This window comes from Parasteatoda tepidariorum, chromosome 9, assembly GCF_043381705.1.
Source record: "Parasteatoda tepidariorum isolate YZ-2023 chromosome 9, CAS_Ptep_4.0, whole genome shotgun sequence".
Taxonomy (NCBI): Eukaryota; Metazoa; Arthropoda; class Arachnida; order Araneae; family Theridiidae; genus Parasteatoda; species Parasteatoda tepidariorum.
The window spans coordinates 13680679-13697470 of NC_092212.1; the positions used below are offsets into that span (position 1 = coordinate 13680679).

At 28.2% G+C, this 16792-nt stretch overlaps 1 protein-coding gene across 2 annotated transcripts in view; it reads right to left on the bottom strand.

The window, feature by feature from the left end:
- Nucleotides 1-1051: 1051 nt before the first annotated feature.
- Nucleotides 1052-16792, bottom strand: part of LOC107444441 (calcium-independent phospholipase A2 VIA) — a 47155-nt gene continuing 31414 nt past the window's right edge. For both annotated transcript variants that reach the window (XM_071185984.1, XM_071185985.1), the window contains exons 11-14: nucleotides 16451-16587; nucleotides 14365-14519; nucleotides 11138-11305; nucleotides 1052-7950 (exon numbers count right to left, since the gene is read on the bottom strand). In XM_071185984.1, the coding sequence (XP_071042085.1) occupies nucleotides 7735-7950; nucleotides 11138-11305; nucleotides 14365-14519; nucleotides 16451-16587 (676 nt within the window). In that variant the 3' untranslated portion in view covers nucleotides 1052-7734. The remainder of the gene's footprint in view (nucleotides 7951-11137; nucleotides 11306-14364; nucleotides 14520-16450; nucleotides 16588-16792) is intronic.

Sequence of the window (16792 nt, forward strand, 5' to 3'; positions counted from 1 at the left end):
CATCACCAAACGCATTAACATATGCGAATCTTTGCTGAATCGTAACAAAAACGACCCATTTCTGAAAAGAATCATAACGGGTGATGAAAAATGGATTGTTTACGATAATGTAGTCCGAAAACGATCATGGACCAAGCAAGATGAACCCCCACAATCGACATCCAAAGCCAATGTACACCAAAAGAAGATTATGCTTTCTGTGTGGTGGGATTGCAAGGGTATAGTCTACTTTGAGCTGCTTCCAAGGAATCAAACTATTGATTTAAATATCTACTGTCGTCAACTATCGAAATTGAACGAAGAAATCAAGAAAAAATGCCCTGAACTGGCCAATCGCAAAAGAGTTAAGTTTCATCATGATAACGCCAGCCCAACACATCTTTGATAACCCGTCAAAAATTAATGGAGCTGAATTGGGAACTGATGCCACATCCACCCTATAGCCCTGACTTAGCACCTTCGGAATACCATTTGTTTCGATCCCTTCAAAACCATTTGAATGGCACAACTATCAAGGCTATTAAAAATGAGTTGGACCAGTTCTTCGCTTCTAAAAACCAAAGCTTCTTCGAACGTGGAGTTTTTCAACTTACCGAAAGGTGGCAAAAGGTCATCCAACAGAATGGTCAATATATCATTGATTAATGTTTGTTGTTAATATAAAAAAATTCACTTTGAAAAACATGAAAAAAAACGACATGATTTATCGAACAACCCAATAATATATATATATATATATACACACACATATATATATATATATAGAGAGAGTGAAAACATGGAATAAATTACAGAATAATGAAAGAAGAGAAAAAGAAAAATGATAATAATAAAAAAAATAATCCAGAAAAAAAAAAATTCGAAAAAAAAAGGAAAAAAATTTATAAAAATCCAGAAAATAAAAGATACCATCTATTCATCAGCTCACACAATTATATCCGCAATATATATATTAAAGAGAAAAAACATTTGAATTTACATTGGCAACTTTGCACTGGAGAAATTGAAAAGTACCAAAATTAGTGATAAAAAAATCAATAGAAGTCTGTAATTATCAATAAAACTTTTATTGTATCAATAATAAACTGTCTGTACATGAATAAATATGGATAACTTTTTTAAACAGTTAATATCCTTATGTCTCAATACTTATTTTTCTGTTTTATAGACAATGGTAGCATACATAGGACTGTACTAAAGGTTATTAACAATAAGGAAGTAAATACAGGTAAGGGAAACTCATACTACAATAACAACATAAATATCACAATTTCATAAATTATTTAAATATAGATGTAGTAGTTGAATGGAGCGTCAATACACCTCTGAAGAGAATAACTTGATTGTAAATAATGTGCCTTCTTACTTTTAAGTGTATAGTTTGTCTAGGTAAAGAACTCCTCTAAGCATTCGTCTGGTGCAGTGACGGTGACTATGGTTAAGAGGTTTAACTATTTTAAGTAGGGGTGTTGGGTTATTATTTAAGACAGGTTTTGCATTGGGTCAGAGAGAAAAAGGGAATCCCCTCTTTAAAATGCGCTATTTCTTGTTTCCGTAGCAGCAGACGGCCTTAGACTTTGTGGAGAGGGGATTTCTTTCTATAGACGAACTATACCTTGTCGTACACTTTATATAATCACTTGCATATTAATTGTATGTATAAAGTTAATGTGCAAAGATATTCGTGTCCATCAGTTAGTCAGTGTAAAAAACAAATTTAAACGTTAATACATAAGATACATTTGTGATAACTACTATTATTGTTCTTTTAAAGTCTTTAATTGAATAGAAAATGTAAGACAAAAATGTAATTCTGTTAGCAGAACTTTTAATATATATTAAGAGCTTGAGGCAATATGTTTGTAAGCTATTCTTTTTTCCAAAGGTGAACTTTTACAAGAAACTAATTCTTAGTAGTATTTTCAAATATGTACTTGACAAGTTTGTGGAATTTTCACTTAATAACACAAAACACAAGAATCTCTTGATTATCTCTGTGAAAATCGAGGTACGTTTCATGAAAAAAACACTCCTGAACAATTTGAAAATGAGGCTTATTATATTGCTCAAAGCCTTTCATATACATAGTAAATTAACAAAATAAATAAAAAATAACCATATAATATCCTTATGACACTGGAAAATAAATACAAAGAAAGATTCATGCTCTGATTACAAATTATTCTTTTTATGCAAATGCTGAAAAATTTTTAATTAGGAGCCAGTAGACAATAATTTGGTTTAGTGTGAAAAAGACTAAACTTTCACAATTATTTAGGCAGTACACCTGACCATCTAGCTTCAAGACTTCTATTAAATAGTCATACAATTTTAATATCACATTTGATTAAAGTTACTAAGAATAAAGTTGTTTATTATTAAAGATTGTATGGTTATTTATATTTATCATGAATAACTGCTTCATTTGTTTTTAAATTTATTTTCTGCAAATTTTCTAGCATCATTATTTATCAAAACAGTTCAAGTGCCTGCATGACTATCAGACTATAATTATGTTCAATCAACATATCAACAGTTATAAATGTTTTTTCAAATCTGTTTAATTATTTATGCCCTTAATCTATATATTTTTGAAACTTTAGTCAAGGTCATCGTGTAAAAAATGATACTTTTTAAAAAAAGTATTCAAAACATATTTTGTGAGTATATTTAACAAAGCAAAATTTTGTGGGTGAGTTCCTTTTTGTGTAAAGGATAAGTGTGTAATATAACACATCAAAAATCTTAGCAGGGACGAGCAAAACAAGATGTGACATGTTCCATGGCATGCATAACTCTTGAGCGTGAAAAAACAAACAAACAAGTAAATAATTAAAACCAAACCTTAATTATACATATATAGAAAAAGTTTCTTTTCCTTTGTTTTTAACAGCTGAAGGAGAAAATTTGAATGATTCAGAATATTAAAACGCATTGTTGCTTTTACTTGATGTAGATGTTTGATCAGTCTAATTTAAAAACCCCCATTGTTCAAATTTAACTCTTCTTATTTTGTCTATCAATAAATAAAATATAATAATAGATGGATAAAGAGGTTGAAAACTCACGAGGCTTTAAAGTTTAAACGGATAAAGAGGCTTTAAACCAAGACCCCTCTTTTTCTTTCTTTTAGTAAAAGGGACTTATAAACATGGAAGTCCTGGACAGTAAGGATCCATAATTTTCTAACTCTAGGGGAATCACTACAAAACACAAATTTTATAAAAATCCTTCTAAAATAAATTATTTTTTTATAATTAAATTGCATTTTCACTCAACCAATTAGCATAAAGCCTCCAAAATAAAAGATTTTATAAATAAAATTCAAACTTGAAATAACAAATAAATTCTTACATTTAATTTAAAATTTCATTCCGCAAGAACAATAATAATAATATTACTAAATTAAAAAAAAAAAAAAAAGAAACATGACAGTGCTTTCTCTTTGAAAATAAAAATAAGATTTTTGGCAACTTACTGAAAAAAAAAAGAGAATAAAAAACAAAACCCTTCCCTGATTGAATGTAACGTTTGTCTGATAAACTCTTTGAGATTATCTCTTTGACTAGAGTTAATAATTGACTAGAATAAATATTTTAAAAAAAGCACATTATAAATTAACATTTAAAAAAAGGAAAAAGCCTAAAAAAGGTGGGACTCAAAGAATAAAATAAAACGCTCACCAAGTCTAATTACAGTATAATAAACTATGTATGTTAATGTAGTTCATATGAGCGTTTTTACTTATTGCAAATTAATTTACATAAAAATAAAATTAATACAATAGCCTAGCTCTCTTACTTGCCAGGTTATTAGAAACTCACATTTTTTTTCACATAATGTACAATTTAGCTCTAAAAATTTTGGAATTAATAACTTTTGTGAGATTCCTTAGTGCCTGAATCAGTTAATGTTAATAAATTCAGTTGGTATAGGTATTTGTGTAAAATTTTGAATACAACAAAAGAGAACTTAATACTAAATATAAGGTTGTTACTTTATCATTGTTGACAAAAAATCATCAAGAAGCAAAGATAGATGCCAAAAATAAAAAAACTATTTTCATACTTAATTGCAACTTTTCCAATATTGGTGAAAAATTATATTGTTTGGCGGCCTATTTTTGGTTTTGCCGAAAATAGTTGAGGTTATTTTACACAAGAACCCTGATATGCTAGTGGAACATCTTAAAATGGAATGGATATACTAACGATACATAATCTTAGAAAGTTAGACTTCAAATATATTTAAATTTTTAAACAAAAATAATAATTCTTTTTAATCTGAAGTAAATGAATATTCAGGATGCCTACTAAAGTCATATTCATCCCTTTAACTTTGAAAAAGATGCAACAACACTAATAAAAGTACAGGGTACCAAAAAAAATAGTAAACCAACCTGAATAACTTTTGATCTAATGATTGGATCTTCATGTTTTAGGACTCAATCTTAATGGCTCGAAGAGGTGATCTCAAATATGCTGATTAATAAGTGCAGATGATATTTTAAGTAACAAAATCAGAGACAAAAAAGCACTTTCTATGAATGAACATACCTTTTCTTTCGACCGATTCGGATTTCACATCCCCAAAATATAGGGGTTAGTGCAATTTTGTAACTTAAAATATTGTCTGCACTTATTAATTAACATATTTGAGATCATCCCCTCCAGCTATTAAGCCCTAGAATGTGAAGATCATTAGATCAAAAGTTATTCAGGGTGGTAAGTTTTTCTTTCTTGTGCACTGCACATTAGTTTTACAAGAACAAAATAAAATAAAAAGACTAATTAAAGATGTATCTCATAATTTCATTCAAATATAAAACTAGACAGATGGGAAACTTCAAAAGAGACTAAATGTAAAATTAACATACAATGTAAATATCAGTTTACTAAAAGAGAGAGAGAGGTCAATGTCAAACAGGATGTAGTTGTATATTACAATACAAATCAATTAATTGGACTGCTAATAACATTCATAAATATAGAGAGGCAGCATGAATTATTGTAAGAAATATTATATGAGTGTCTTAATAGCAATGAGACAAATCTTTGCAGCTTGGAAAGACAAAATTCTTAAATCCTAGAACCAATGATTTGGACTTGAATCCAGGATCTTCGGTATAAGAGTTTGTATTAAACTGCTGATTCGCTTTGATCGGAAGAAACATTAATAATTGTAGATTGAGCCTGGGTTACCGTAACTTTATTATTGGAGTAAATATAGATTTTTCTAGTTTATTTCCTATGCAAATGCTCTTTTTACTCTACCAAGTTTGGCAAGTTAGTGAGCCTTTTCAAAAAATTGCATGAAGTAACTAATAATACTTAAGAAACAAGAATAATAATTTTCCGGTTTATAATTTTAAAGTTTTTTCTCTCAATATATTCAAGTACTAAAATAATCAAGTTAAACTAAGTCAATTTTTATATTCAGGGTATCTGCTACATCTTAGATTTTCAAATTCATGATTTTCCACGACTAATTCCAAGAATTTTTCATGACTTAACGAAGTTGCTATTTTCTCCAACAAAAACGCAACAATAAATTAAAAAAAGCATTATAATAACATTATTCGAAATAGGCATAACAAAAACTATTATACTCTTCATCTTCATATTTATAGATTTTAAACTTAAAAAACAGAGTAAGGAAAGAGTTGAAACAATAAAATACCTGAAAAAAATACAAAAGCAAAAAATTTTTTTTTCTGCAGAATTATATACTTTTCTTGTTCATCAGAAAGGAAAGAAATACTCCTGATTTTTCTGTTCATTTCGGAATAAAAAAAATTTGCCAATAACTGGTTTGCTTCAACTAGAATTTTAAATTGATAAAATTAAAAAAAAAATAATAATAAAAATTCTTAAATCACAGAAGAGAGTTTAAAGGATAATTCGCTCTAGAAATGATATTTTTTCTTTCATTTTTTGAAAGAACACCATAATTTTTAAAGAACATGATAAAATCATTTTATATTCAAATAAAATATGACTGAGTGGTGATTTTGTTAGAAATTCAGATATTTGGAACAGGATGAAATTGGGGGGAGGGAGATTCCATTTTAAAAATTAGATTTTTCAGAGACCTAAATCCATGACTTTCCATGATTTTATTTAAAAAATAGTAAAAATCATGACATTTCATGACAAATTGTGTTCAATACCGAAATTCATGACTTTCCAGGTGCGCGGATACCCTGTATACTCTCAAATTGAAATAAAACTCTTTCTGTATATTAATAAGCTATTCGACTTTAAATACACAAAAAAAGAACAATTTGGTGAAAGAGTTGAAACTAAAGGCCTAAAACAATATTACAAATGCAGTAATTACATTTCAACCAGTAAAATTAAAATTTTATCAAACAAAAACAGCAATAACAAACTAATAAATACCTGCTGCAAAATGTTCTTAAAGCATCATAGAAAAAATAATGACATAATATATGAATTGCAGAATGATACAAAATACAGATTACAGAAAGTCAGATAATTATTTTTAAAATCAGATTACTAAAATACAGCATATTCAGAACTTAGCTGCGAAAAAAATGATAGGTTATTAAATTGGTAATTAGTAAAATTTAGTATCACAAAAATAAGTAAATAAAATAAATAAAAATAATAATTATTTCATAAAAATAGGAGGATAGATAAGTTTCATTTTTGACTTTGGCATCACATTTCTAGTCATTTTAAACATATTTTTAGCAAATACGTAGTTGGCTGCACTCTTATAAATTTGAAAATATGAAAAGTAGATTGCACATTGCAGAAGTAATTCACATGAATTGTCTTCAAAAAGAGAGAGAGAAAACAACAGTTGGTCAAAAAATAATATTTATAATAAATAAAATGATAAATAATTTTTTATAAGAAATTTCATTTCGAAATCAAAACAAAGAAAATTTATGCTTGAAAATAATAAAGAATTAAAAACAAGGGGCTACTTACAATAAAATAATGGAATTTTTATTGAAAATTTTTTTTCAAATGTTTTCTAATTATTCATAAAATAGAATGGAGTTTTCAGAATAGTTTAGTAATCAATCCTAATATATAAATGTGTTCCAATTCAAAATAATCAAAAATTGACTTTAGTAGATAAATATTGCCAATGCTATATGTGTATCACAGCAATTACACAGATAAAATCTCCAAACAAAATAAATTCAAAGAACACCTGTGACCCTTATAAACAGTTTTTTACCCGTTGTTCTACCTTCTCAAAATCAATTTTCCTCCTTATTATTCAACGAAAAAGTTATGTATTAAGGATACATTTCTATACAAACTTGCTGAAATGCAAAATGCTTGGTCAGTCCAATGGTAATTATCAAACTTTTTTTTTTATAGCTACAATAATTATGTAATTTAAAATGATTCTTCTGAAGAAAATGTAGTAATAAATATTTCATATACTTTACAAACGGTCAGCTACTCATTTGGAGTGAAAAAACATCTTTTATTCATCTATAAATTTAAAACATAATAATCTTAAGATTTCTTTTTACTACATATACATCAAAATACAATACAGTTTAAATAAAAAAAGAAGTATATATTACATTTTAAAAGAGTAACATTAATTAATTCTCACTATTATCATCAATTATCAACTTTTAACTTGCGTTTGGTAAAACGTAACCCTAAGTCCAAGCTTTAAAGTTTGAGTGAGCAAGTATGTAGTACCTGACAGTAATGAAAAATATACTATGTTTCTTTTAAATCATGGCACTAATAAATTTCGTAGTTGCACTAATTCTTGTTTCATACACCGCATGTAGGCTGTTGTCTCCCAAAGCATTTTCACTAGAGTCTTTGTATTTGTTTCATCAAGAGCGACATTTTCAGAGAGTTGAGGACATAAACGAATATAGGGAATATTTAGCATACCACAAACAGCTTGTGCGCGAGCAGTTACTCGTCCATCAGTTTGAGTTGCCTAAAAGTCAAGAAATTTTTATTAGCAATTAAAAGAGTTTGTTTTAAAATCAATTTAAAAAAAACAAACAACTTAAGTAAAAATGAAAAAGATGTATAGTTACTACTCCATCAGTTCAAGTTGCATAGGGTTTTGTCAAATTAGTTTTGTTTTTTAAATTTCTAGAGAACATCAAATTTCAGAAGCAATGAAAAAAAGTGCAAACAAAGGGAAAAAAGTCACACATCCATCAGTTAGAGTAGTTAAGAAGTTTAAAATTAGTTTTTTAATATCTATAAAATAACTTAAAACAAAAGATTTTTTTAAACAAAAAAAAATGAATAGTAATGAATTAGTCAGAAAATTGATTTCTTTATGCGAGCAGAATTATTATGTTTAGTAATAATTAAAAATATTAGGGTTTAAATGAAAAATATATATAGTCATTCTTACATCAGCTTGAATTGTTTACAAGCCAACAAATTAATTTCTTCAATATGATTTCTATAAAATAACTGACGTAAAAAAAATTTGTGTTTAAATAAAAAAGATAGTCACTCATCCATCTGCTTAAGTTTTGGTAATTTGCTAATCAAATATAAAACATGTGCTTATTCAAGCAGAACAATATTATAACTTATTGAATGTTCCAAGTTACAGAGGTGCTAATACTGTCATTTCTAATAGAAGAGCTTATTGTCTTGCTTATTCAAGCAAGACAATATTATAACTTATTGAATGTTCCAAGTTACAGAGGTGCTAATACTGTCATTTCTAATAGAAGAGCGATGTAAAAAAAGGTTGTGGTTTAAATAAAAATATTCATAGTCAATAAGTGAAGTTGTCAATAAGTGAAATTAAACACAGAGCAACGTAGAGAACACCAGATGGGTTATTTGCTAATCAACAAAACCAAGTGCTTATTCAAGCAAGATAATATCTATGACAAAAAATAAAAAAAAGAATAGTGTTGCAGGAGTTCAATTGTGATAAACTAAAATTATTAAAACAAAATACACAGTGAAACTTCCAAGAAAGTCCGCCTCCATTTACGACAACTTTTGGGAGGCACAGAATTTTTTCCATGGACTTTGTTTCTAAGAAATCCATCAAAAGAGACCATTAAAGCCTGTCCCAGCGACAGAGCAAACGTCTGCACCAAATGTGGAAAAAGGTCAAATGAGAAAACACAAAAAAATATCAAAACAAAAATTTATAAAAACTAATAAGTAGATTAAAATGTATTTAAAATATTTGAGTGAGGCTCTTATTTAGAGAGCTCTTCTTGACGATACAACCTCATGTTGCAGTCAGAGTGCACTACTATCAATGATTTACTCTTTGAGTTGAAAGTCAATTTAGAAAAAAAAAAAAGTTACTTTAGAAAACGCAAGCATCTTAAACAAACAAACCTCTTTTCATCTTTTAAAGCTGACTAATTTTTATGATACAAAAACATAATTGTATATTAATTTGAAATAACTTCATCATTCATAATTGGTAAATCTGTTTTTATGCATAATTATATCAGTTGGGATCATTTTTATAGACACTAAATTCTATTCATAGATCCATCTTTTCATGGCATTTTTGCACCAAAAAAATGACACTGACTAAAAGAGAGGAAAAGAAAAATATGTAAAAGAGAGGAAAAGATATTACAGGAGAGTAAGAAAAAAGATTTATAAGTGGAAAATGTTGAAGATATTGAATTCCAGAGGATAATAAATGAAAGCAGAGCTTTCTGAAAAAGAATTAATAGAAGTTGCATGGTCTTCTACTACATCTAAGTAAAAACAAACATCTAAGTAAAAACAAAGTAACAATTATTTAATTTTGACTGACAAACAGGCTGCTCTTGACGATTGGGGTGAAAATTACAATAAAATTTACAGTAAACAAGATCAATCTCGAATTGTTTTTGAAAACCAAAATAAGGAAGAAGCACTGCCACTTGCACTTGAAGAAATTGAGACTGCTCACAAAGAGGTTAAGAAACAACATCTGGGCACAATTGTATAACAACTAAGATATTCAGTACTTTTAAAGTTAATCTAAAATCTTATTACTGATATCTGAAATACTATCTCTTGTTATCTGCCCAATATATAAAAAAGGCAATACAATAGTTTGTGTGCATTATAGAGATATCAGTTTGTTAAGTACTACTCATAAACTTTTGTCTAATATTTTATTTTAAAATAATTACGCAACATATAAACCATCAAATTAGAAGTTAGCAATTTCTGCATGGGTAAATCTAATAAAAATCAAATCTCAGGTAAATTTTGGAAAAGTCCAAAGAATTTGGCATTAACACACATCATCTTTTCATTGACTTCAAAGAAGCTTTTGACAGTACTAATAAAAATTGCTTGTATCAAGCTCTGGTTGAGTTTCAAATGCTGCCTTAACTATTCTGACTTGTAGTTGCAAGCACGTTCGGTCGAATTTTTGGGATCTTAATCTGAAGAAATCAAAGTCAATAATGGAATAAGGCAGAGGGATTCCTTAATCAGTCTTCTTTTTAATGTTGCTTTAGAGAAAGTTATAAGAAATTCTGGAATTAACACCAGAGGCAGGTCTTTTCCCTGGACATTGCATCCTCAGGAGACACCTATACGTAGTGGGTATTGAATCTAATCCTCTTTGTAGAGGTTGTCATCTTGAACAGGAGACTTCACGATACATACTTTGCGGTTGTGAGGTCTATTGTGCTCAAAGATTTGAGCAATTAGGGCAACACACTGCATTAAGGCCTGGGAACTGCAAGCTGTTCCTGTTATGTGTTTGCTGAATTTCATTTCAGGCATAAGGCTTTCTTGTTAATCATGATTTAGGGTTTGGGTACAATAGACCTCTGGTCGATGTGCCCTGCTCTTTGGAGCTGCCCAACAACTAAGTCTAACATTAGAGGCAGCAATATATTTTCAAAATCAATACAAATTTCCCCCTATACTGGACCCACTTGAATAACTGACGGGTAACTGAACATTACATCTGTCTGGGCTGAAAGTTTTATCTGTTGGTGAGAAGTGTGTGTTTCAAGGGAAAGGTTATTATTCAGGTACTAATTAAAATCATTGGACTGGAATAAAAATTGTACGGTGTTCTCAACACTTGCTCAGTAAAAAAACAATTTTTGTTAACAAAAAAAAAAAAAAAAAAAAAAAAAAAAAAAAAAAAAAAAAAAAAAAAAGACAGTCACCTGATCTACTAGAAGCTGCCCTAAGTTTGTTACACCTAGAGCCATTCTGCAGGCACCCCACAAGGTATCGGGACGGAAGACATCAATGGTGTTCACAGGCACAAGTGGGGGTCTTCCAGTCCCCAAAGAAACAACCACCTTAATCTTGCATACCTGGTCTTCCTGACCCTGAATTAAAAGAAATAAGTGAAGCAATATTATAATGACATAATGCGCAGCATAACTTTGGAACTGAAGAGAAATGGAAGGCTCAATTAAGATTGTGATAAAGTATCACAAATCAATAGTTAAACATTTTTCAAATATTTCTTAATATCTAGCCATAGGAAGAGTTTTTACATCTAAAGTATAGTTATTATTGTAATTTAGGCATTTAAAGTGATAGTAAAATTTAAGCTTTTCTACTTCATTATTATACATAAAACTTAATTAAAAATGAATTTATCTACCCTTAAAAAATTTAAATAAATGCATTATCAATGTTCATTAGTGTAATTGAGCTCCGATAAAATATAAAAATGCAATCGCCTATAATGAATTTTTCAATTTAAAATTTTATTACAACTTTCAAAAATCAATTTTGGGAAGTATAAATGCTTACAAGTACCTTAAAAACTGTCCAGATAAGAGTTGTAAAAGACAGCTATAGCTGAATTAGCAAGCTTTCAAACCACAGAGCTACCTGCTTTTTACGTTTTTTAAGAAAACTTCTTTAAGTAGTAACTAAGTTTATGACTTTATGTATCATTCTTTACTTTGTAAATTTATTTTAAAGTTATTGTTCACAGCATTACAAGAAAATGATTCTAAAGTTTATATGAATTGCTATTTTGTTGCAGACTCTTGTGGCAAAGCTTTTAAATGTTGGTAAAATTACTAAAAAATCTGATAGCTTTAGTTTTTAATTGTTTACCTATCTTTAAAATACTATACAAAAAGCATAGTAGTTGGCAGCTATGATTTCAATCTAATTTATCAAAACCATATCAAAAGCATGATAGCTGTCGATATATTTTTATCATTTATTTCAATAATGGTGCAAAAAGTTTGGACTGTAATGCTGGCAAATTCAGGAGAATAGTTTCTAAGTAATTAAATTTTTTAAGCTGTAACTTACTTCAGAAACTATTTGTAAGATTTTGTTCATATTTTAGACCTTGAGATTTAAAATAACATACTTTAAAGTAAAAGTTTTCATACTTTATAATTTAATTTTTTTTATCATTACTAACAATATTAATAAAAATAAATGTTTTCACAAACAATTTTCTCAGATAAACAAGCTAATCATTTTAACAGAAGATTAGTTGTAAGTTTGTCTTTCTTAGATTGCAGTTGAAACTTCCATATCACTTAATAGCAGTTGAAAGTTTTGCACCTTCATGTTTGTGCACACAAATGTACAAAACCTGAAGGAGACAAGATTACAACTTATCTCCCATTTAAATGATGGGGATGATATTTTCCACATTGTAGTTACCTCCTATCATAGTCTTAAAGAAAAAAGTAAAGTTATCCAAAAGAAATCGTTTTTGTGTCCATATTTGGAACTGTAAATATTGTCTGGAGAAGGAAAACAGCATATTTAAGGTCATACTCTTAAAAGGTTGGATCTCAGTATGTGCCAATGCGATCGAGCACAGCATCATTTTTTTTATTTTGCACACTGTATGTCATCTTTGTAAAGCAAAATTCTTGTGATTCATGTTTTAATCCTCGTACAAAAATTTCCCATTTAAATAAGGAAATACAGTAGAGAACCAATTACTCGGGACAACAACCCAGCTCGGAACCATCGCTATCCCGGATGTCTGAATTTCTCGTTTTTCTGGATCGACCAAAAAGTGTCGTTAATCGATGTTTTATCGAACCCGAATTACAAGGAAAATGTGTAACACATTTTAAAGTAAGAGAAAAAAGAAAACCACCCGTAAATTTAAAAAGAAAAAAAATGGTAGAAAAATAACATTTAAAGGAATAGAAAAAAATTTGCAAGTTCAGACAAGAAAAACAAGTGGAAAAATACAAAATTCTCATATTTATTTTTTAAAAATAATTACAATTCCTAAATTACCTAATATGAACAAAAGCAATGATTAAATAATGCAATATATTTCATACCTAATTATACAGGGGGAAAACGATAAAATAAAAAGAAAACTTATTAATCTAAATAAAAACAACAAAAATTATCGAAGATAAATATTAAAACCTGGAACAAGGCAAGATTAATAAGATCAGCGGAATTAAAAAAATAAAAAAAAACCTAATGATAAAATTTATGAATAAAAATAATTGATTTATTGAGTGCAAAATTTATTGTCAGAAGAAAAAAAACAAACGTAGTGGAATCAGAAAAATAAAACTGCAATCTGCTTCATTAAATAATCGTATGTTTAAATTAATAAACAATTCTCCTTTTATTTATTTTTTCATAAAAACACGATTTTTAACAAAAGCAGATGTGATTCCACATCAAGGAAAACGATGCCGCACTTCCAAAGAATCAGAATTTATTCAAAAGAAAAATATTTTATTTTTATTAATCGATGTTAAATATATAAATATATTTTCCTCTTTCATCTTCTGTTCACTGATAAGCAGGTGCAATGCTTTTTCCCCATTCCCTCGTAAATCAAAGAGAAAACGAAATCAGCATGCCACTCCTTTGAGTTTAATTGATGGCCTAAGAGGGAAAACAAAACATTCATCCCTTCCCTGCCTCCTCTTGATCTGAAGATCTTCAAGGTCACGGAAGAAATGACGTTTCTCTGGGTAAATGGAGAAAAAATTCTCCCCTTCCTCCCATTTTCCTTTACTCAACTTCAAGGATGAGTCCAATTTCCGCTTTTTTTTCCATAATCGTTCTAGTTTAAAATGGCGGGAAAACTGAGCAAAATTTCCCCCGGTTATCTGGATAACGGATAAATGGTTCTCTACTGTACTATAGGATTAATATGAGCATCTCAGAAAACATTGACATTAATTCGATATTTAAAAAAAATATTTCTCGATTTGGTTTGATTTTTATGGAATGAATAATATTCTTCTTAAAAACTAAAGGATTTAACAGTGGAATATTTTTTAAAAAAGCATTTCTAATGAAAAAACTATTGTTTAAAATTTTGTTTTCTTTAATCAGATAAAATCGGAGGCAGTCCGTAAACAAATAAACTCAACTATTTACTCACAACCAAACAATTGTTAGTGAGTGATTAAATACTGACTGTGGCTGAGAGAGCTTGATTGCACTGGTGTATTTCTGTGAGTGCATCCAAAGTTGGATTGTTTGATATGAGACCACCATCAATGTAAGGCCCAGAAGGACGGAAATAGGTTGGTGCAGCACCAGTTGCCCTAGCAGCTCTCCATATCAATTGCTCTGAAATTTAAAATATTTACATCACTAAGATAATGCCTACTAAATTACATGGATAAATGATGATATAATAATTGAGCAACAAGGATATTTTGATAAATTATCAAAGTTCTGATAACTAGCAGATAAAAATAAGAGTCATTGAAAATTCAACTTATTGATGATTAAAAAAAATACTTTTTTTAATTTTAAAGGTGAAAAATAAACACAACAATATTGTTAAAAAGCATGCATTTTTGTTAAGGAAAGTGGCCGTTTTTAAACTTTTCATGGAACTTGAAAAATAAGAAAGAAAGTTATATTCTAAAGTAATAAGAATATAAATACATTGAAACAACTTCTAGGTAGCCTTTTTTGTTTCATATTATAAAACACTATTTGTCCGTAAAACTTAACATTCAGATCACTAAAAATCTTGTTTAGATTAAATAATTGTGTCCCTACAATACTACTCAGATGCTACACAATAAAGATACTACACAGGCACTGATACATGATACTACACAGTGAAAAAAAAAGAGAGAAAATATTTAATTTGTTTAAAAAAAAAAATTCCTTGAAAAATAATATATTGAATGAATAATGAAAATGATACACATTTAGGAAAAATTACATTAGTATTTTGCCTAAAATAGGATTAACTAAAGTTAAGAAGAAAGCATAATTCCCAGATAATCATTTTGGGAATTTTAGTTTATTTATATTGAATTTAAAATAATTTATTTTAGTGTATAAGTCAACAATGCAGATATTTTCAGAGTAAATATTATTTAATAAAATTGCATGATTTTGAAAATTAAAAATAATTAAATTATCAATAAATCGAAAAACAAATAACATTCAGAGAATTTTTTTTAAAAATAGTGTAAAAATAAATTAGCTAAAAGTTATGAAAATTAGATTCGTGTGGTATTCCATCTATATGAACAAAGGTATATTTTCCATTGTAAAAATAATTATTAAAAAGACAAATATTAATTAGAATTTCCCAATAATCAAAATAGCAACTAAGAATATTTCAATAATCATAGTAATAACTCAAAAGAACATCTTTTAGTTTAGAAAGAAAAATGCTATTGACGAGATCTAGGAAATAAAAAATTGCAACAAAATTAGTAATAAAACTTATAATTTATTCTCTTTATTAATCTCTATCTATTTTCTTTTTTGTCTCTTCATTGTGTGTATACATATATATATGCATATATACTATCCCTTTTTGCTGTATCATTTATTTTGCTTCAATAAGTATTAAAAAAAAGTGGTTGAACAGACAAGAGCAGTTATAGAAAAATAAACATTGGGGCGAAGAATAAACTTTCCAAAGAATAAATATTAATGAAGCTGAATATCAATAGTGAAAGAACATCAGCAGACAATATTTATTTTGCTTTGAATTATAGATGTTTTCATTAAAAAATCTACTCAATTCTGTGCCTTGCTTTAGAGTTTATTTTTATTTTTTATTAAATTGGATTGACTTTTTTTTTTTTACATATATATTTCATCATACTAAACATTCTTTAGTTTTCTAGATGTCATTGAACCTATAATAAAAGATTAAATAAAAATGTCATAAATTATTGTCCATTTGTTACGTTTTTTATTTGTTTTTATTTCATTATTATTTTTTTTCCAAAAACACATGCTTTGGTTATCCTACAGACCTATTAGGTGGAAAAAATATATTTTCCAGACTTGCCGAAGCCCAATGATTCCTGAAATGAGACTTTCCAATGTATCAGATTATTTGGGCAAATGCCTAAAAATTTCACTGTTGTGCACAGTGTCACCCCATTGAATAGTGTAAAGAAAAACAGGTTTCCAGCAAAGAAAAGAAACCAGGTTTATAACATCAAGAGGAGTTCTAGGTTAACAGTTAAATCCATTAAAAAAATTTTGTTTTAAACAAAAAAGGTTAACAATTTGAGTACCTTTTGGATTTTGAAGCACTTCATTAGTAAGAACATCTTTTTCAACATGATTTAATAATTCTAAGGGAGATTTGTAGTTACGAAAAATGTGTAAATCAGCTGGCTTTCTATCACCTCTTGTTGCAGTAACCATAACACTACAAGACAGTAAGAAAGTCAATTTAAAAATTGTTAACAAAGAAAAACAATAAATATAAGCTATTCTTCAAGCAACATATTTTATATCAAATGTTTAACAAGAAAGGTAACAATTAGAAATTTATGCAAAAAGCAAAATTATCCCCCTCTTAATTTTATTATAAACTATTAAATGCTCACAGTATTTAGATCTGAACCTAAGAC